At 36.2% G+C, this 23,620-nt stretch overlaps 1 protein-coding gene across 2 annotated transcripts in view; it reads right to left on the bottom strand.

The window, feature by feature from the left end:
• Positions 1-23,620, bottom strand: part of SLC30A9 (solute carrier family 30 member 9) — a 79,792-nt gene that overhangs the window by 17,355 nt on the left and 38,817 nt on the right. For both annotated transcript variants that reach the window (XM_021701605.1, XM_021701606.2), the window contains exons 7-12: positions 22,839-22,897; positions 16,489-16,556; positions 13,713-13,815; positions 6,263-6,318; positions 4,005-4,140; positions 930-969 (exon numbers count right to left, since the gene is read on the bottom strand). In XM_021701605.1, the coding sequence (XP_021557280.1) occupies positions 930-969; positions 4,005-4,140; positions 6,263-6,318; positions 13,713-13,815; positions 16,489-16,556; positions 22,839-22,897 (462 nt within the window). The remainder of the gene's footprint in view (positions 1-929; positions 970-4,004; positions 4,141-6,262; positions 6,319-13,712; positions 13,816-16,488; positions 16,557-22,838; positions 22,898-23,620) is intronic.

A 23,620-nucleotide genomic window follows, 5' to 3' on the forward strand; every position in this document is an offset into this window, starting at 1 on the left:
TATCTAGACTCCAATTATCATAATACAAGGAATCCCATATTTCTAAACCATAATAATTTAAATATCATTACCACCACCTTAATGACCTTAATTTATTGGACAGCAACTAGTTGGCAGGCACCACACTAAGCACAACACTTCTGATCCTCCCAACCTTTTGAGGCAGGTGGTGTTATCACCATTTTACAGACTGTCAAAGATTAAGGGAACACTATGCATAGCAAATGACAATGTATCGGAAGTAAGCATACTATGAATACAATGAGTTAGGCAGTTTCCTACATGATGTGGCGCTTTTCTGTCATAAAACTTGCTACAGCTGAACCTTGCAGAAACCTGGAAATATTTTATTGCAAAGAGTCAGCCTTCCATGATTAACACTACTAAAACCTGATTTTCATTTATTTTTTTTAAAGATTTTATTTATTTGACAGAGAATGGGAGCGATCGAGAGAGAGAGAGAACAGAAGGAGCGATCGAGAGAGACAGAGAGAGAATACAAGCCGGGGGGACAAGCAGAGGGAGAGGGAGAAGCAGACTCCCTATGGAGCAGGGAGCCCAAAGCGGGGCTCAATCTCAGGACCCTGAGATCATGACGTAAGCCGAAGGCAGCTGCTTGACTGAGCCACGCAGGTGCCCCACTAAAACATAATTTTTAAAAATTCAATATATAGTTATGTTTTTAGACTCCATTCCAAATGTTCTGAGTGTTATGATTAAGATACTCAAGAACAAAAAAAAAGGTTTTCCCTTGCCCACATCCATTAGAGGAATAACCATAGTACATTATACAAAGAATTTACTCCCTCGAAGTAGATTCCTATTTCAATAGTTTTTCTTTAATCAGTGGAATTTAGCAATTTATAAAAATGAACTGCTGAATATATATTACTAAATTAAGAATAAAGAGATACTGTAACAGTACATACCTCCTTCAGATGCTAATGATCCCGCTAAAATACAATACGCCTAGAAAAGAAGTATTAAAATAAAGTGTAAGTTAATATTTCATTAGAGAGTCACAACGATTCATGCATAAAGTTTATAATGTTTAAAATGGAAACATAAATTCAAATCCTAGCCAGATAAGAATCTTGATGGGAGATAGCTCAAATGAGGGCAATGAGATAGAGGGTATATCTTCATAAAAGGAAAAAAATAAAAGTTAAAGATTTGATGGTCATTTCATTTTTTAATACTTAGAAGAGTAATCTGTCTACTCTACAGAATGTTAGACCATGACCTAAGTTAAATTCATGACATAAGAGATGAAAAAATAAGTATAAAAAATTTTCTGAAGTTCAAAATGAACACAAACATTTGAAATCTGGGGTGTGGATACCAGGATACATACAGTAAGATCCATACCCATACCCATGTAACTTCTGGCTTTTGTTTGGATGCCCAGTACCAATCCTGATTCAGAAAGATAAGCAGTTATAAATAGTGATCAATTTGGGAGAGGGGGATTACACCACCCTCCTTGCAGTACCAGGACACACTTGAATTAAATAAAGATTCACAAAAAACTTTAATCCAAGAGATAACCTAGCAACACAAATTTTTAACAATTTCAATGAAATTCAAACGAAACATATGTAGAATTTTCAGCATCATCTTTTTGGAACCCTGGGCTTCCCTGAAATAGAAGTTTGGAAAATTCTGAACCTAGTCTAATACTCTTATAATTCTGTTAAGGAAACTGAGATGTCCCAAGGCTATGTGATTTGCTTGAGTACATAGAAATGATACCAGGGTAAAAGCTAAAATATGGGTTTTCCAGTCTCAACTCTAGGCTATCTCCACTGAATCTTACTGCCAACCTACAACATAATTAAAACAGGAGCTAAACTGTCCAATATTTTTTTTAATCCTTCTATCTCCTTCCTGAAAGGATTTAAGACACACTTATCACCTAATAAAGGGAAACAGCATATATCAGCAAAAGATTCCAATACCTAATAAACATAAATTGGTCTATGGTACATTGAATCTATTATTTATTAACTAAGAGTCATAGTCTGATGTAACCTCATTTAGTTGCAAAAAGATAGAAGAGCTTCTAGCATTTTTTTTTTTTTTTTTAAATAGGCTCCACACCCAGCATGGAGCCTAGCATGGAGCCCAACACGGAGCTTGAACTCAGGACCCTGAGATCAAGACCTGAGCTGAGATTGAGAATCAGGTGCATAACCGACTGAGCCACCCAGGCACCCCGAGCTCCTAGTAGCTTTAAAACTTAAACACAATTGAAAATTTAACTAATTTTCATTAACCACTTAGTCTCTGTAAAATAATACTATACAATTCAGATGAATGCTGTAAGAATGAGGTATCTATAGGGCGCCTGGGTGGCTCAGTTGTTTAAGCGACTGCCTTCGGCTCAGGTCATGATCCTGGAGTCCCGGGATCGAGTCCCACATCGGGCTCCCTGCTGAGCGGAGAGTCTGCTTCTCCCTCTGACCCTTCCCCCTCTCATGCTCTATCTCATTCTCTCTCTCAAATAAATAAATAAAATCTTTAAAAAAAAAAAAAAAGAATGAGGTATCTATAAAGTGGCTGAACCTTTTCAGAATGGAGGAAAAGATGTTAAATGAGATTCATTCCAACTGAGAACAAATTAGGCTATAAGTACTCCCACATTCCAAAATGAGGTGCTGTACCATTTCTTCAGGCTTTGCATAGAGAACGCCCAAGCCTCATTTTACAACTCCTAGCTCCACACCCACTAACCCATGAGGAAGAGCTAAGGTTAAGGCCAAAAGTGAAGATTTCTTTGGAGAAAGCTATTAAGCTGTTAAGATTGTTCAGAAAGCTGGATGTACGTCCCTGGTGCTTAGAGATTACAGTGAACTATGTCTAATTCACATATAAAAATAAATTTATTGGCAAGTCTACTGATATTGATTGTGTCAACAGAGTAGATGATTATGTTTGGGGAAAAAAAAAACAAAACTGCGCTCTCACTGGGAGGGCATTAAAGATGTCTGTTTTAACACACAGAGCCCAAACAGGATTCTGAGTAAGAGTCTTTGGAAAAGAGATCAACTGCCCAAAGAGCCTTCTTGAAAATGCAAGGCAACCTCAGCAGAAAGAGTCTGGAACTACATCCTAAGAAGCAGAAGCTAAAAGGGGTGCCAAATGACCAATCCATGCTTGTCAAGGGAGCCAGAGTCAGAGTGGACATGCAGGGTAATCTCCAAGAAGTTTCCATGAGAGAAAAAGGCAGCTTTAAGTATCTACAAATGTCAGAGGATTCCAATGTAAAATGATGCTGGTGCCAGTAAAGTACAATAGAGTAGTATTTTCTGTCCTCTCTCCCTACATTTGATGCTGCCAGAGGCAAGCTCAGGAGTAGGAGAGAAGGGGAGAAGCCCTAGCGAGGAAAATACAGAAGGTGACCATGCTCCCATCCTCCCATTCCCCCGGTACAGGCTTCCTACCTACATGAGTGAAAAAAAAAAAATCTTTAAATACAACAATTCCAACTTATGACTGTCTTGTGGCACTGGATATTTTAATTACTGATAGATTATTCTTGGGACTAAAAATGAACAGAGATCTTCTTGTTCTTCAATATAACTGAAGAAATTAATGGAACTGCCCAAGATTTTAACCCAGGAGTCAGTACTTAATGATTGTACCTACAGAGATACTCTTTCCTTTCTTCTTTTTTTTTAAGATTTTATTTTTAAGTAATCTCTACACCCAATGTGGGGCTCGAACTCACAATCCTGAGATCAAGAGTTACACAATCCACCAACTAAGCCAGCCAGGTGCCCCTGTACCTACAGAGATACTCTTGTTCAACATCATTGAACCATATGAATTTAGAGGTCATGTGTAGTCATGTTCTAAAAAACACAACTACAGCTACATAACCCCGTATTACAGTCAAAAAGGTATGTGTTAGTCCCTTTCTTTAATATCAATATGACAAAGGCATTCTACTGTACTTAATCACTCTTATATTACTTGAAAACTGAGGGGGGAAAAAAGATTACCCATAGAAGGGATTCCATTGGTTGAGGATTAAGCAATCCCATGATTCCGTGGTACCAAGATAATCCTGCACCCATCATGAAAATACCAACACCACTAATTAGTGAAGCAATATAGCGCATATTTGAAAATCCATACCTGAAAAATTAAAAAAAAAAGTTTACAAAAAATACAAATCGTTTTATATGTTGAATAAGTCAATGCAAAAGAAAACCAAAAACTTCTTATAATATAAAGATGTTTATGGTTTTATATTTAAGTAAAATGTAAATGCCAAACTTAAATCTAATCAGAAAATAACATATAAAGGGAAAAAACTACAAGATCTTTGAAAATATAGAAAAACAGTGAATATGACTGAATTCAGGTATTTTCTAATCCCTCTTCCATATAGTCTGTTCTGATTACATAGAGTCGATACACTATTATGTACCACAAATACTGATAAAATTCATCTTTTTAAAAATGCATTCAGGTATTTAATGTAGAGGAAGACATTTAAATTTCCCTGTAATACAGCTTTCTAACTAAACATTTGGTCTTCTTGCCTATAATTTGATGTTGGATACTTGGGGCTGGTTCTGAATAGTTTAGCACACAGCAACTAACTACTATTATTAGGACTATGAACTTCAGTTTTTCGGGCGTTTTTATGGCAAGTTTTTAAAAAAAAAATCTCATTTTTAAAGAATCTTTGTCAATATGTGTATTATTTTGTATTACTGTATGTATCAATAAAATACTGAGTTTTAAGAAGCTCAAAAACATGATAATACTATACGAGGAAAGGAATCTCATTAATAAAAATATTTCCTGGGAAATTTACTCCCAAAGCCAAACTCTATGGCACCCTTCTGGCAGATGCAAATTTAAACAATAGGTCTTAATTAAAACTGTTTTTAATTATTTCTGCAAATATGTAGTAATATTGCAATAGGGAATTCTCAGTTTATAGATATGACAATGTTCTACCTATTTGATTTAGAAAAACTTACTTTTTCTAAATGTACCCCCCAAAGTAATATAGGATATATATATATTTATTTCAGTTAAAGTAAATTAAGATCTAAATTAAGTGCTAATACTTTCCTTCTATGTGTTTTCAAAAAATTGTAGGTTCTGACTGAAAATTTTAACTATGTAGATCTTCACTGTCCCATATTAGTCATCGGCCACATAACGCTATTTAAATTTAAATTAATTAAAACAATAAAAATTTAAATGTAGATCTTTACACTAGCCACATTCCAAATGCTCAACAGCCACGTGTAGCTACTGACTATCATACTGGACAGATATAAAATATTTCTATCACTAGAAAATTTTATTGAGCAGCACTCAAGTAGATCGTTGAAAATACCTTAAAAAGAAATCTTCACAACCTAAAATTATAAAATTTTATCCTGTTTTAAAAATTTTGGTGTATAAAACTAATCAGGAAAAAAATTTTTCTTGACACAGTAAAATAGTGTAATGATGTGTAATTAGTAGATAAGAAAGCTACTTGCTCTCTATAATTGCTTATTGATAGTTCTAGGATATTCAAAATATACTATCATTTATGAGAAAACAGTAGTGTCTTGCTTTTAAGCAAAAAAAAGGCCTTTATATAAAGCACAGAGGCAGACTCCTTTACAGAAATAAAAGTACATTTTTTCTGCCTTAAGACTGATCAAATTTTATTATTGAAACTTGTTAAATAAATGATACATGTGGAATTCAAAAGTATTAGCTGGGTATGTTAGTAAAAGGAAAAAATCTCTATAAAATAACTGATGTGACTCAAAATAATATAAAAGAATACTCATTTTACAAATAAATAATTTTAAAATGTTAGCAGAATACTATTTCCAAATCACAACAGGATTAAAATACAATAAATATGGATTTAATAAAAGTTATCACTACAATTTTAGACTCAGTGCCTATTAGTCTAGATGTAGAATGTTTCCTTTAACCAAATAAAATAGAACTCTAAGATCAAAATATGTGCTTTGTTATTAATTATCAAATATGAAGAGGACAAGATCTCTATGCTGTTACAAAGCATAAAAATAATTTAAACACAAATTTCAAATTATATCTTGAATTTATTTTGACACTGTGTTTGAGTCCTACATTTTAGATCCTATAGTGAAAGAACTGACCAAATCTTTAACACAAAAATGCAGGTATATAAACTGCAGGAGACTTCCAAAATTCAACTGCTTTTATTTCAATGACTTGCTGCCAAAAAATAAAATAAAGGCAATGTCCTTACGGATGAGTAGGATCTGGTGTTTGAACAGACTTACTGATGCCCACTGCTAGTAAACCCTATGGAGAAGAAGAAAAAAGGGTAAATAATTATTAGCAAGATGGAGAGTATAGTGTGGTAGAACCAATCTGGAGCGTGCAATCTGACAATGGCAAAGAACCACTTCACATGCACATACACAACAGCCCAGCAGTTCTGGTTTACAGTCCTTACCTTAGAGAAATAAAGATGAACCCAAAGGGGTTCAAAACACCATTGCTTATAAAGACAAAAAATGTGAAAGCCAACCTAAAAATCCCTCAATAAGGAATGGCAAAATAAATGCTGGTATTGCCAAACCATAGTTACATCTACAACAGTTTAAAAGAATGGAGTTGAGACAGAGCTTTCTGTACTGACATGGTAAAAGCTCCTACACATACCATTAAAGTGGAAGAAAAAAAAAATCAGGAACAGTGTGTAAAGTACAAAAAAACTTACGTCATTTTGTAGACAACACATAATGTAAAGCACAGCAAAAGGTCTAAAAGAATATACATTCAACTGTTTATACCTCTGAGGAGAGAAGTAGGATTAGGATAGTCTGTAATATCTGATATTTTTATAGGAAAAGTAACATATTGCTATACAAATAAAAGACAGTAAAAATTTTAAATAGTATACATTGTATACAGACAAATATATTTCTACCAGATCTTCCAAAGCCATGCACAAGGAGTATACATATCAATATGTACATTATCTGGGGTGTGGAAGGAGGGAATAAAGATGTAAGGCTAATTACAACTAAGACTTTATTTTTTTAAAAAACCAAAAACATAAAGTAAATATGGCAAAAATACGAACATGTCTTTAATCCTAGTTACCACCTTTCTCTCCTTCCTTCCTTCCTCCCCAGACTTGATCTTTTCTTCCTTTCTTTCATTTATTTGGTTTTTCAATTGCATCTTTTGTTAAAAAGAGTTATCCACTGGAAACTCCCGATATTAGTATGCTTGACCCTAGTAAGTCCTTTCTATTCTAATTTGATTGAGTTTAGAGATCCAAAAAAGATTACCTTATTAGAATTATTTGTTTAAAAAAAATACAAGGCCTCCGAGTGAATACCCTACGTGGTACTATTTCCCTAATCTGGGGCTTTTCCATTTTTTCAGCATGGTATCAAATAATCAGATAGGTAAAGCTTCAAGACAACCAAATTCTTCATAGATGAGGTTCCCTGTAGGTTACAAAAAACTTGATAGAAACACTCTCTCTAGTAAAATAGAGATTACACCACCTTGAAAATGGCTAAAACAAATATATGATTGGACTTTTAAGTTTTGATATTGGAAATCCTACCCTAAATACACAGAGTATTACAGTTTTTTTTCTACTGGATTCCAAAGAAAAAGAGAGTTAAAACTACCTAAAACACAGATGATGGCTTTTCAGTGAATCAAACCAAGAAAATGAGAGCAAATTAAGATAGAACACAGGATCCTTTTAAACTTGCAAATTAAACTGAAATATTCATTAATTCACACTATGTATATGTGTGTGTGTATATGTGTGTGTGTGTATATATATATGTGTGTGTGTTTATAATGTTTACAAAATAGCCAATGGGTATTCAATTATTTTTAAAATCCTTAATATTCAGGTTGGCCACACAATGAAGTGTAGGATATCAAGTTTTTCATAAACTGAATGTGGACCAAATTTATTAGTTTTTCCTATAAAAATAAGGTATCACAGACCATCCCTAATCCTGTCCCCCTCACAACCCCCAGAGGTAGGGTAACACGAGATAGGTCCTTTCACACCTTTTTCTGCATAATTACAATGTGTGTGTGTATATATATATAAATATACACACTGATATATATATATCTGTAAATATAACCTACATCTGTTTGGTTTGCAACATATGGATATTAATATCTACTGGCTAAGAAGCATTATAAATGCTTCCCCCTCCATGATTTTCCTTTCCTTTTTTGATTTTTTCCTTCAGTATCATACTATCATGCAACTGCTTAAATGTCATCTTGGAATATCTTTCTAATTGTTCTGACCCCCTTACAGAAGAGCAAAGACTGATTTCTTCTAAACACTACATTATAAACTCAGGTGCTCGATAAATTCATATCAATTAATATTAACGATGTACTGTATATTACTTAGCAGAAAAGTTTTAAAAAATGAACTGTACAGAAATTGTAAACCTAAATATCACTAGAAGCACAGGTCTAAATTTAAAACTTGAGGTATTTTAGTCTCTCAAGAGGTAAAGAAAAAAATACTATAGTTATAAAAATATTACAACAAATTAATTTTTTAATAACTGGAAGTTTGTACCTTTTGACCACCTTCACCCATTTCACCCACTTCCACTAACTCCCTGTCTCTGGCAACCACCAATCTGTTTTCTATATCCATAAGTTTGGGGTGTTTTTATTTTATTCCACATATAAGTGAGATCATTCAGTATCTATCTCTGACTTTATTTCACTTAGCGTAATGCCCTCAAAGTCCATCCATGTTGTCACAAATGGCAGGATTTCTTTCTTTTTTTCTCTAATGGCTGAATAATATTCCTGTGTGTGGGGGGGGGGGGATCATTTAAGAGTCTGATGGATATTTCAGACTATCTTTATATACACTTGTATATAGTTGTTAATGTTGCTTTTGTGAATATATTTGTGAGAGATTTCAGGAAGGGGTGTGTGTGTGCTTGAAAAGATGATCACAATTGACATCATGTCTTTTTGCACTTTATATTATGGAAATTTTCAACATACAGAGAGATGGATAAAACATTTTTTAAAAACCCAATAGAGGGGTGCCTGGGTGGCTCAGTTGTTAAGCATGTATCCCTTTGAATTAGTGTTCTTGTATTTTTTTTTAAGATTTTATTTACTTATTTGACAGAGAGAGAGAGAGAGCACAAGCAGGGGGAGCAGGAGAGGGAGAAGAAGGCTCCCCGCTGAGCAGGCAGCCTGATGGAGGGCTTGATTCCAGGGTCCTGGGATCATGACCTGAGCCAAAAGCAGATGCCTAACCGACTGAGCCACCCAGGTGCCCGTGTTCTTGTATTTTTTGGATCATACCCAGTAGTGCAACTACTGTATTATAGTTCCATTTTTAACTTTTTGAGGAACCTCCATACTGTTTTCCACAGCGACTGTACCAGTTTGCATTCCTACCAACAGTGCACGAGCATTCCTTTTTCTTCATCCTTGTCAATACTGGTGTTTGTTGTGTTTTGATTTTAACCATTCAGGTGTGAGGTAATAACTCATTGTAGTTTTGATCTGCATTTCCCTGATAAGGAGTGATACTGAGCATCCTTTCATGTGTCTGTTGGCCATCTGCATGTCTTCTTTGGAGAAATATCTATTTATGCCTTCTGCCCATTTTTTATTTATTTTTATTTTTATTTTTTTTAAAGATTTTATTTATTTATTTGACAGAGAGAGATACAGCGAGAGAGGGAACACAAGCAGGGGGAGTGGGAGAGGGAGAAGCAGGCTTCCCACCAAGCAGGGAGCCCGATGCAGGGCTCAATCCCAGGACTCTGGGACCATGACCTGAGCCGAAGGCAGACGCTTAACGACTGAGCCACCCAGGCGCCCCTGACTTCTGCCCATTTTTTAATTGGATTATTTGTTTGGGGGGTGTTGAATTGTATCAGTTCTCTATATATTTTGGATACTAACCCTTTATCAAATATGTCATTTGCAAATATCTTCTCCCACTCAATAGGTTGCCTTTTAGTCTTGTTGACTGTTTCCTTCACTGTGCAAAAGCTTTTTATTTTGATGTAGTCCCAATACTTTGTCAAAGAAATTACTGCCTCTGCTCTCTTCTGCATTTTTATGGTTTCAGGTCTCACGTTTAGGTCTTTAATGCATTTTGTATTTATTTTTGGGTACAATGGAAGGAAGTTGTCTAGTTTCATTCTTTTGCTATGTAGCTATCCAGTTTCCCCAACACCATTTATGGAAGATACTGTCTTTTTCCCACTGGATATTCTTTCCTGCTTTGTTGAAGATTAATTGACTATATAATTGTGGGTTTATTTCTGGGTTTTCTATTCTGTTCCATTGATCTCTGTGTCTATTTTTGTGCCAGTTCCATACTATTTTGATTAATACGGCTTTGTAATATAACTTGAAGCCTGGAATTGTGATACCACCAGTTTAGCTTTTCTTTTTTCAAGATTCTTTTGGCTCTTCAGGGTCTTTTGTGGTTCTATACAAATTTTAGGTTTGTTCTAATTTGGTGAAAAATGTTGGTATTTTGATAGGGACTGCATTAAATCTGTAGATTGCTTTAGGTAATACGACATTTTAACAATATTTGTTCTCCCAATCCATGAGCATGGAATGTCTTTCCATTTCTTTGTGTCTTCTTAAATTTCTTTCATTGGTGTTTTACAGTTTTCCAAGTATAGGTCTTTCACCTCTTTGGTTAAGTTTATTCCTACAGACTTTATTATTTTTGATACAATTGTAAATGTGATTGTTTTGTTAACTTCTCTTCTGCTGCTTCATTATTAGTATATAGAAATGCAACAGATTTCTGTATGGTGATTTTGCATCCTAAGATTTTACTTAATTCACTTACCAGTTCTAGTAGTTTCTTGGGGGAGTCTTTAGGATTTTCTATATATACCATGTATGTCATCTGCAAATAGTGACATTTTTACTTCTTCCTTATCAATTTGGATGCCTTTTATTTCTTTCTGTTGTCTGGTTGTGGCTAGAACTTCCAGTACTATGTTGAATAAAAGTGGTGAGAGTGGAAATCCTTGACTTGTTCCTGACCTTAGGGGAAAAGCTCTCAGTTTTCCCCCATTCACTATGATGTTCCCTGTGAGTTTTTCATATAAGACCTTTACTTTATTTGTTGACGTATGTTCCCTCTAAACTTTGTTGAGGGTTTTTATTATGAATGGATGTTGTACTTTATCAAGTGCTTTTCCCCCATCTATTGAAAGGTTCATATGGTTCCTTTTTTTTATTTTTATTTTTTGCAGCATTCCACGATTCATTGTTTACATATAACACCCAGTGTTCCAGGCAGTATGTGCCCTCTTTAATACCCATCACCAGGCCAACCCATCCCCCCAAGGGATCAAATGGTTCTTATCCTTTCTCTCATTGATGTGATGTATCACATTGATTGATTCGGGAATACTGAACCACCCTAGCACCCCAGGAATAAATCCCACTTGACTGTGGTGAATGATTATTTTAATGTATTGTTGGATTTGGTTTGCTAGTATTTTGTTGAGGATTTTTGTATCTATGTTCATCAGAGGTTTGGCCTGTAGTTCTCTTTTTTGGTGGTATCTTTACCTGGTTTTGGTATCAGGGTGATGTTGGCTTCATAGAATGGATTTGGAAGTTCTCCTTCTTCTATTTTTCTGGGATAGTTTCAAAAGAATAGGTATTAACTCTTCTTTAAATGTTTGGTAGAAATCATCTGCAAAGCCGTCTGGTCCTGTACTTTCATTTGTTGGGAGGCTTTTTTTTTTTTTCTTTTAAAGGTTTTATTTATTCATGTGAGAGAGAGAGAGAGAGAGCATGAGCAGGGCGGAGAGACAGAGGGAGACTCCCCCCCTGAGCAGGGAGCCAGATGAGGGGCTCAATCCCAGGACCTGGAGATCATGACCTGAGCCAAAGGCAGATGCTTAACCATCAGAGCCACCTAGGCACCCCTGGAGTTTTTGATTACTGATTCAATTTCCTTGCTAGTCATCAGTCTGTTCAAATTTTCTTTCTTCCTGCTTTAGTTTTGGTAGTTTAATTTATCCATTTCTTCTAGGTTATCCAATTTGTTGGCACATAACTTTTCATAATATTCTCTTACAGTCTTCTGCATTTCTGTGGTATTGGTTATTTCTCTCTCATTTGTGATTTTTGAGTTCTTTTTCTTTTCTTCTTGATCAATCTAGCTAGAGGCTTATCAATTTTGCTGATTTTTTCAAAGAACCAGCTCCTAGGGGCACCTGGGTGGCTCAGCTGGTAAGCATCTGACTCTTGACTTTGACTCAGGTCATGATCTCAGAGTTGTGAGATCGAGTCCCATGTGGCGCTCCATGATAACGGTGGAGTCTGCTTAAAATTCTCTCTCCCTCTGCCACTCTCCCCCATCGCTTACACGGAATATGTGTGCTCTCATTAAAAAAAAAAAAAAGAATCAGATCCTGGTTTCATTGATCCATTGTTTTTCTAGTTTCTATATCATTTATTTCTTCTCTAATCTTTATTATTTCCTTCCTTCTGCTGGCTTTGGGTTTTGTTTTTTGCTCTTAATTTTATAAAAATCTTTCTTCATTTGTACATTCAAGCAAACGAATTAAAAATCCCAGTTTAGGGGCACTTGGGTGGCTCAGTCAGTTAAGCGTCCAACTCTGGATTTCAGCTCAGGTCATGACCTCAAGGTTGTGAGATCAAGCCCCGCATCAGGCTCCATGCTCAGCAGAGAGTCTGTTTGAGATTCTCCCTCTCCTTCTCCCTCTGGCCCTCCCCCGGCTCATGCTCTCTCTCTAATAAATAAAATCTAAAGAAAAAAAAAACAGTCTAATGTGAAATCATTTTAGTTCATTAATCACTTGTGATTATTTTATAGCTTTATTTTTTTAAGACTTTATTTCTTTATTTGAGCGAGAGAGAGAGAGTGTGTGTGTGTGTGTGTGTGTGTGTGCGCGCGCGCGCGGAGGAGGAGCAGAGGGAGAGGGACAAGCAGACTCCACACTGAGCATGGAGCCCAATGTGGGGCTCGATCCCATGACCCTGAGATCACAACCTGAGCCAAAATCAAGAGTCAGAAACTTAACCTACTGAGCCACCCAGGCACCTCGATTATTTTATAGCTTTATTCAAAAAACTTAATTGGCCCCTATAGTCATAAGAATTCATATTCAGAGACCAAATTTCTACCTAATGATAAGAATCTCTTATACAAAAGATTCTGCCCAACACTTACTACTGATAATGCTATACTTCATATTCCACTGTTGTAAGTTCTTAAAGCATAACAACGTGCTTTAAATATGATCAGGGGCACCTGGGTGGTTCAGTCAGTTAAGCATCTGACTCTTGATTTCAGCTCAGGTCATGATCTCAGGGTTATGAGATCAAGCCCTGCACTGGGCTCCATACTGGGTGTGGAGCCTGCTTGAGTTTCTCGTTCTCCCTCTGCCGCTCTCCCTACCCACTCACCTCATTTTCTCTCTCTCAAAACAAAGGTAATAAAGAAGATCCTTGATTTAAAAAATAATAATAAATAAAATACTATGATCAAATTTCTATGTACTTCATCATCAAAAGTAAAAAAAACTTTCATTTTATTCCTCAAGCCAACTATAGGAATCATCTGTTTTTTAAATAGGTCAACTTTTAGACTAAAGCCTTAAAAAATTTACTTTAAAATTAATAAGAAAAAAACTTTTACACCTTACCTGATTACAAGTATCAGATAAAGAGTGTATAGCTTCAGAGAACATACTTGCTGAACCGGTATAAATCCAGGCAAGAAATTTAAAGAAGCAGTTTAATCCATTGCTAGGAGAGAAAGATAAAACAATTTAGCATAGGTTTTGATAAAAATTTCCACCAAAAGCTTATTTAATTGAGTATATAAACCTCCATACTAGATTCTGTTCAAAGTAAATTAAAAAGAATCTCTAGCCTTTAAGAATTTATTATATTTTAGGTAATAAGAGAATAAATTTGAAAAACACAGATTATGATATCATTAAATATTCAAATGAAGAAACATGATATGTGTAAACAAATTACTTAAGTATATTTTGAGAACTTATGAGAAGAGTGTGTTTTATATTTGGATGAAGTAAAGTTAGAAAAGAAATTAAGTGTCTTAGGGTAGGTTAAAGAGGATCTACATGATATTGTCCAGCACACTAATGTCACAAAGTCTATTTACTTAAGCAGGCCAGATGCCAGAGGTGAAGACAAATCTAGACCAAGCAGTCTCAGAATCATACTAGAAGATAATAGATGCTAAAAATAAACATGGTTAGCTCTGAGGAAGCTAGCTGTTCAGATTCCAACACTAATGACTGGTACGGTTTACCTCGGGCACTACACTTAGTCACTTACCATGTTTTATTATAACACTATTATTATATAAATATTAATATCCTCATTGTATAAATAAGGAAACTGTACATCCCCTTCCAGCTCTCTTTGCCCTCTTTTCCACTTCATTGAAAGAATTATAGCTCCTCTTGCTGTATCCATTTTCCACATTTTGCACTAAGTCTTCAGTCCATTTAACAATGGCTTATGCCTCAGATACCTCAGTAGATTATTCTTATCAATACCACAACTGTTTCTTGCTACTAAATTCCTGAAAACATTTTAGTTTTTTCCTTAATCTCACAGAAGCATATGCCACTTTTTTCTTAAAGGACTGTCTTCCTTGGCACCCATGATATCCCTGGTTTTCCTCCTAGTTCCTGATTTGCTTTCCTTTCTGTCTTGCTCCTTTCTCTTCCTCAGTCTCCTCTGCAGGCTCTTTTCCTCTACCCATTTCACAGATGTTAGCATTCAAGGTTTCCTCCTGAGGGATTTTTCTTCCTCACACTTCATACACATTCTCCAGGTGATCTTAATTACTCCTGTGGCTTGGGGCACCTGGGTGGCTCAGTCGTTAAGCGTCTGCCTTCGGCTCAGGTCATGATCACAGGGTCCTGGGATGGAGCCCTGCATCTGGCTCCCTGCTCAGCAGGAAAGCCTGCTTCTCCCTCTCCCACTCCCCCTGCCTGTGTTCCCTCTCTCACTGTGTCTTTCTCTGTCAAATAAATAAATAAAATCTAAAAAAAAAAAAAATTACTCCTATGGCTTTAATTATCATCTCTGTATTAATAACCCTCAACTCTAAATCCCTAATCCAGCTTTCCTTTGTAAGCTTCAGACCCAACATATATTAGTATTTATTAAGGACCTGTTATGTACTAGGTATTACACTAAGCAGTTTACATATATTACATACATTCTTCCAATGAAGAAAGTTTTAATTGCTAACCTCACTTTACTGAAGAGAGGAATTAATGCCATTGACCAACTCCACTTGGGTGCCCTACAGGCAGATCACTCAAACTCAAAAATACACTCATCATTTCCTTTGCTGCCAGCCTGCCCCTCCTTCAAGTGCTCCTTCTCTCAATGATGATGCCATTATCTATCCAATTGTCCAAACCAGAAACCTGGACCCATCCTTGACCATACCTCCTAAAACTTCTTGGACCTAAACATGTCTTTCCATCCCTACCTTCATTATCTCAGTTTAGTGCATCATCATCTCTTCTCTACATTACTGTACATGACATTCTCCAGTCTAGTGCCCCTCCAATCCTTAAAGATGAGAATTATGAATTGTATCTTTGTATTTCAAGACCCTACCACAATTCCTGACATGTCATATGTATATATTTTAGAAATAAACAAACTAATGAATTATGGAATTAATAGTTTTAAATATCCTAAAATATATTAATCAGCAAAAGAGAAAAAAGATAACAAAACAATACGAATCAAGAAGACAGAAGGAAAAAGAAGAGGCACAAATATCAATTATGTTCTTCTAAGTTAAATGGGGAAAAACAAGAAATATAAATATTCTTCAGTAGTTATGACCCAGGTTGATTTAGTTACTCAAAAAATGATCTCAGCCAATTCACCTTTTTAAAAAAGACTTCTTTCAACTCCAGTGAAAATAAAAGAATTTTCAGAGAGCAACTATTCTTACATCCTAACCACTCCAAAAATAGACCCAGCACAAGCATGGATATCTATGTGGACTCTTCCCTCATCATTTTACTGACAATATTAACAAAGGCTCATTCAACTTCCTTCTAATAACATGAACTTATAACCCTTTACCTAAATACCAAGTAATAAATTTTTACATTCATAGATATACACATTAAAAATAATATACTTTTTTTTTTTTTTTTTTGACAGAGAGAGCGAGCGTACAAACAGGGGAAGCAGCAGGCAGAGGAAGAAGCAGAGGACCCAGGTCCTGGGTCCATCCCTGGCCCTGGGTCCATCCCAGGACCCTGTGATCATGACCTGAGCCGAAGCCCCTCCCGACATGGGGCTCGATCCCAGGACCCTGGGATCATGACCTGAGCCGAAGGCAGACGCTTAATCGTCTGAGCCACACAGGCGTCCCAAAAATAATATATTTCTATTTTAAATGGTACTTACATGCAAATGGCAACCATCACCACTTTTCCTGGCCCTTTAAAAAAAACTGATGTCGTTCTGGACCGTGGCTATAAAAAAACAAACAAAAAAACACACAGAAAAAATCTTTAAAATTTCCCAGAGAAACAGTTTAATGCTTATAAGTGATCTGACACACCAGAAAATATGTCCTCTATTAAACCCTCTGAACAACTAGATTTAGTTATTTGCTTTTTTCTCCAGAATCTCCACTTTAAAAAGTGAGAAGATAGAAATTGAGAGTACATATGAGTCCTTTTCCAAAACCTTAATTGTTTGTTTCCTTGTAAGTAATCTCCTGCCTATTGCCAGAAAAGATCTGAGTTGGTTACATAGAAACCAGGGATAAAGTGATAAAAATGTACTGAACTAAAATCGATATATTCTAAAATTTTTCCATTTCCTGAGCAACTTAACTTTTAAACAAGGAATGGCCAAAGCCAAGTTTGCTTCTCTAATTTAACTCCTTACTGCTCTCTAAATACCAAAGACCTCAAGTGATAATATGTTTAATTCCAAAACAGACCAAAAGAAAGAAATCAAGTAAAGAAAACTATTTTTCTTGAGTTAAATGTAGTTTTGCTGTTCCTTCAATGTATACTTTCTATGTTTTTTCTCCTGCTCTTTCCTCTCCCTGGAATGCTATCATCATCTTCTACCACAATTTATCCAGCTTTTACTTATCCTGTTCCATGTTAGGCCAACTGGCATTTTTCTATGTAAAGCCTTCCTTGGTCGGTCACAGAGAATAAATACTCACTCTGCTGCACATTTATTATTGAACTTTACATTTCTATTAAAGTACTTCACATAATTCTGCCTTATGTAATTTATTCAAGAAATATTTATTGTGCAACTACTACATGCTTGGCATAATTCTAGATGCTGGGACCTGACAGTAAACAAAACAAGAGTCCTGCCTTCACTGATCTCACAATCTAGTCCAGGAAGATAGAAAATAAATCCATAAACAAAAATATAACATCAGATAATAATGAACATAACAAAACAGAACGGAGAGGATCATGTATGGGGGGGAGGGTGTATGTGGAAAGGGTTATTTTAGCTAGAGTAGGAAAGAGGTTCAAAGATGAGAAGGCAGCAACCATGAAAAAATATGGAAGAATGGTTTCAGGCAAAGTATACATACAGCACATTTAAAGACTGTGGAAAAGAAATAAGTTTGGTATATGGAAAGGACAAAATAAGGTTGGGTTGGTGTGGCTAAGAGCATAGAAAGCAAGGAAAATGGTAGGGGTTGAGGACAGAGAAGGAGGCAGGGACCACATTCCACAGGATTTTGGAAACTATGGTAAGGAGTATAACTCTTATTCTACTGGCAAAAAGTCACCATATGATTTTAAGCAGGTATTTGGTATAGTCAAATTTAGGTTTTACAAAGATATAGTTTAAAATGTAGAGAATAGGGGTGCCTGGGTGGCTCAGTCAGGTAAGCGTGTGCCTTCGGCTCAGGTTGTGATCCCAGGGTCCTGGGATCGAGTCCCGTATCGGGCTCCCTGCTCAGCGGGGAGCCTGCTTCTCCCTCTGCCTGGTGCTCCCCCTGCTTGTGTGTTCTCTGTCTCTGACAAATAAATAAAAATAAATAAAATCTTTGAATAAAATGTAGAGAATAAATTATGGGGACAAAAGCAGAGGTGGAGAGAACAATTAGGAGGGTACTCCAGGTAAAGGATGGTGATGATTTAGACTAAGGTTTCAGTAAGAGGCATGGTGAGAAGCAAGTACACTAGGTATCTATCTTGGAGAAAATGCCAGTTGGCCCTGCTAATGGGCTTTAAATATAAAAGGGTCTATAATGAATCTCCAATATTTGGCGATTGAGTAAATAAGCAGAGATTTTTTGTAGAAGAGATGAAGGAAGTGGAGGTATTAATGAAGTACAAGGAAAACCAGGAGAAAGACTATCTTGGGCTCCTAGAGAACAAGGTGTTCCAAGGAAAAGGAATACTTGCTACTGGTGGTGGACACTTGAATACTTCTTCCTTCTCAGATTTCCATGAGAAGAGATTCCTGCCCCCCACCCCGCCCCGAGGTAATGGTGGCCTCCCCTCCTCCCCAGTGGCCCTCTGGAGGTTGACTAAGTTTAGTGAGGTAAATTTAGGAGAGAATGCTGGGCATGCTTATTAGCTCCCTCCTTTATTTTGGGAATTGGTACACATTCTTTTCTGTTCTTTCATGGCTCCATATTTGGGCAAGACAGGTAGAGCTGTCTACAATTTACTGGGTAAGTCTAAATCAAAAGAGTCTTTAAGATCTAACGTACTGGCTTGGAACTCTGAGAAATAGATGAGGAAAACAAATAAGGAGTAAAATTTTAGGTTGTTACTGGGGTCATGACATGTAAGAGTTACTTCTTGGTAAGTCACCACAGCTTATGGCGGTTTTGTCCCCTTGCATACAGATGACAATACCCTTGAGGAAGTAGAAACAGCCCTCACTGAGAGCTGTAAGACAGGCTGCTTGCTGCAGCTTACACTTGAATTCCATAGATGCACCCTGGCTGGGTATTGCCAAGAAAGCTGAGGTGAGATTCCATATCAGGAATTAGGGGAGAAAAGTGCCTATTTAAATTTTTTCTCACTATTACAGTGTTTTGCAGTCAGGTCTGCAGACCAAGATTTTAAATAGCACCTCCTACATTCCCTGTGGACAAGAGAACACAAGAGGGAGCTTCTAGATTTTAAGTGTTAAGGCCAGCTCTTGACAAACAATGTGCAATTAGATGCCCCCAAATTCTGTTTTGAACTGCCCCCAGAGCTAAGACAAGGAATTAGGCAGGAAGAAACCTTATCCATGATTTTACTTGAACTTAGATTTGCAAACTACAAATTCTGACCATGGCTCTAGATTTCTGAGTTCTATTGTTTATTGATTAATAAAAACCAGAGTATGTCTGTTTTATTATAATGAGAATGTGCTGTATCCTTTGGCTGAATAGAGAAAAACAAAACTCCAAAAAATTATTTTAGGAACAGTAAAAAAATGCAGAGATAAATGAAAAGATGTTGTTTAAAGTGGAAGATGAGAAATCTTTCTTTAGAAGAAAGGTATGAGAACTTTTGGGATAAGTAAGACAGATAAGGAAGGAAAATGAGATCTTTAAAATTAGAATAGAATATTATAAGGAAAAAGAGATTCATGGAGCACAGATTGCTGATAAAAAATGATTACAGAAAAGGTGAAAACATGTTGGTATTCATGAGATCAGAAATAGTGACAAAGTCCAACGAAAAGCAAGAGATCTACAAGGAGCCAGGATTCACAACCCCCTTGGGAAGCATCCTGTTAAAGTCACCCCTAAATTCCATTAATAAAAGCAATTGGAGAACTACCCCTTAGAAATCAGAATGGCTAAAATGCTGGGAATTACTGAAACTGGAAGATGGGTATATCAAATATTTATTTTTTCTACTTTTGTATATATTTGAAATTTTTCATAATAAACAATTTTTTTTAAATATTGGAACAGGGTGCCTGGGTGGCTCAGTCGTTAAGTGTCTGCCTTCGGCTCAGGTCATGATTCCAGGGTCCTGGGATCGAGCTCTGCATTGTGCTCCCTCCTCAACGGAAGGTCTGCTGCTCCCTCTCCCATTCCCCATGTTTGTGTTCCCTCTCTTGCTGTGTCTCTCTCTGTCAAATAAATAAAATCTTAAAAAAAAAAAAAAACTGCTTCATGAACATCATACTTCAGGGGTCTGCAAACTTAAAAAAATAAAAATAAAATATTGGAACAAAATTAGAAAATTTGGCAATATTTCAAAAAGGACTACCAGCAAAATCAGTGTAAAATACTCAAAGCACTACTTGTACTTCAAGGTTATAACGGCAAGTAGAGATAAAGGTACTTCTGATGCTCTAAAGGACTATCACAAATAAATTCACAGAATTAGAATTCTAAGGAAAGGCACAAGAAAGTAGAAATGTATTAAAGGAGAAATGTATTAAAAGGACATTGAGAAATTAGATATCAGACAGTTAGATATTGTTCTGACGAGAGAATGCTTTTGGCAGACCCAGGACATAGTGAGTTCATATATATCACTACTAGAGCTCCCCTAATACATAGAAAAATACCAAAGAAAAACAAGTGTCTGGATCAGAAAAAAAAAAAGTAAAGAACTTAATATTTAATTTAAAAATATTTAATATTTAACAGGACTAGCCCCATATATTTTAAAGAAGGAAAGCAGCCATCTTCAGTAGAAGAGTAAATGTTCCTTACAGAAATATGGGAACAGTAGCGGAAAATTAAAGTGTTATCCTATTACTACAAAAAAAAGAGTGTAATAGAAACAAATTCGAGGGGTGCCTGGGTGGCTCAGTCGGTAAAAAGCGTCTGCCTTCGGCTCAGGTCATGATCTCAGGGTTCTGGGATCGAGCCCCACGTCCGGCTCCTGCTCAGAAGGGAGGTCTGCTTCTCCCTCTCCCTCTGCCCCCAATCATGCTCTCTCTTTCTTGCTCACTCAAATAAATAAATATATGTGCTGCCGAAGCGAGCACTCACTCAAATAAATAAATAAATAAAATCTTTAAAAAAAAAAAATTCCATTCAAACCCTGGAATGTTTCAAGGTTGACAAGTATGAATCCTCAAAAGGCTTCTAGTGACACTGATTTCAGAAGTCAACAGCTACTCTCAAACATCCGGTGACAATGATCCTCCATGTGAAACAGATCTAACACCTAGGAACAGATCTTCCCAGGAGGCTGGTCTCACCAGCCTAAGTTATTCCACAGCTGCCAGGGCACCGAAGTGAAAAGGTTGGCTCATGAGGCAGACAAGGACTCCACCAATGGAATGCCAGAAACACAAAATTCAAATGGGAAATGGAAATTACGGAGTTTTGAATATAATGAATGGAAAAGAAAAGAACATCAAATAAAATATGACTACAGTTGTCATCATTGCCAACCTAAATTTTGCCAAAAGGGAGCAAGGTCTCAAATGTAACTCAGAAGAAAGGAGACAATTTGCACAGCTAGCCTTTTCTCCAGATAGGACATTCACTTCTTGACAGGAGATACTTCCCAATTAGGTTTAAATGCAACAGTGACTCTGGACATGACTACTTGGTATGTTGGAGGTAATGGTGACTTTGATAAGAGCCATTCAATGGAGTGGTGGGGATGAAAGCCCAAATGAAGAGGATTCAGAAGAGAATAAGAGGTAGGATAATAGAAGTAAACTTTCTATACTAGTCCCAATATTAATTTCATTCTAATAGGAAGTAGATAAGTTATTAAATCTGGTGATGGAAAGGGAGGTACTTTTATCAATTACATCTATTTTTTTCAGTGAAAGATGAAGCAAGGTCATCAGCTTAAGAGTAAGGCTGTAGGAAGTTTGGGAAGAGAGGAAAAGTATGCAACAGCTATCTTAGAGAGAGACTGAATGCACTACGGAAGTTCAGTAAGACTCTCAAATAGCATCATGTCTGCTGGTTTTATATATACTCATATAATACGAAAAGAAGAATCAGAATGGCTGTGTAATTTTCTCCTCCAAGGGCTAAACTTTTTGAGTACAAGGAGAGAAGTGGCAGTTTGAATATTTAATCAGGGTTAGAAGTAGGAGAGAGGACAAAGGAAATTAAAGGTGTTTATGAGAGCTGAATTTTGCTAAAAACCTAAGAAAATAAGTCTTCTCCCTTACCTCTATCTATACACCTATGGTTTATAACACTGTTATGAATTTTTTTTAATTTGTTATTGTTATGTTAATCACCATACATTACATCATTAGTTTTTGATGTCGTGTTCCATGATTCATTGTTTGCATATAACACCCAGTGCTCCATGCAGAATATGCCCTCTTTAATACCCATCACCAGGCTAACCCATCCTCCCATCCCCCTCCCCTCTAGAACCCTCAGTTTGTTTTTCAGAGTCCATCATCTCTCATGGTTCGTCTCCCCCTCCGATTCCCCCCGCTTCATTCTTCCCCTCCTGCTATCTTTTTCTTTTCTTAACATATATTGCATTATTTGTTTCAGAGGTACAGATCTGTGATTCAACAGTCTTGCACAATTCACAGCACTCACCATAGCACATACCCTCCCCAATGTCTATCACCCAGCCACCCCATCCCTCCCACCCCAACACTGTTATGAATTTAAAGAGAAGTTGTCCCAGTTTTTTTTAATTTCAAGAAAACCAAACAGAGACAAACAGACTATATAATTTGTTAAGTTACAATGTGCTCAAGAAAATCTTGAATTATGATCAGACATGCTAAAATTTCACAATGGACTGATACTAAAATTTCACTGTGCAAAATATACACACATAACATTATCAGAAAGATAATCTTACCTTGGTGTTTCCCAGGAAGTCTCTATATTCTCTTAATATTTTTTGGTTTCTAAATAGCCCTTTATAAGAAAAGAATTACAAAATACATTTAGTTCATACATATTCTATTAGTCACATTTTAGGGTAACACAATTATTCTCTTTGAGAGTATGTTAAATATGTTCTACTGGCTATCAGCAAAAATATCAGATTATTATAAAAAATCTGGATCTGCAACTCAAATAAAAAATGGGCAAAAGACTAGAACAGACCTTTCTCCAAAGATGATATACAAATGGCCAACAAGCACATTAAAGGATGCTCATATCAAACTTATTATCAGAAAAACGCAGATTAAAACTACAACGAGGTATCACCTCACACCCATCAGAATGGCCATTATCCAAAAACCAAACCAAACCAAACCCAGAAAATAATAAGCGTTGGTGAGGATGTGGAGAAACTGAAAACCTTCTGTATACTGGTGGGACTGTAAAATGGTGCAGCCGCCATGGAAAGCAACATGGAGGGTTCCTCAAAAAATTAAACACTACCATATGATCTAGTAATCCCACTTGCAGGTACACATCAAAAAAAAAAAAAGAAAGAAAGAAAAAGAAAAAGAAAAGCAAGCAAGCAAGCAGGGTCTCAAAGAAATATTTACATACCCATATTCAGAGCACCATTATTCAGAATAGTCAAGAAGTGAAAGCATCCAAAATGCCCATGGATAAACAAAATGCAGTATATGCATACAATGAAATATTATTCAAACTTAAAAAGGAAATTCTGGCACACAGATG

Source organism: Neomonachus schauinslandi, chromosome 2 (genome assembly GCF_002201575.2).
Source record: "Neomonachus schauinslandi chromosome 2, ASM220157v2, whole genome shotgun sequence".
NCBI lineage: Eukaryota > Metazoa > Chordata > Mammalia > Carnivora > Phocidae > Neomonachus > Neomonachus schauinslandi.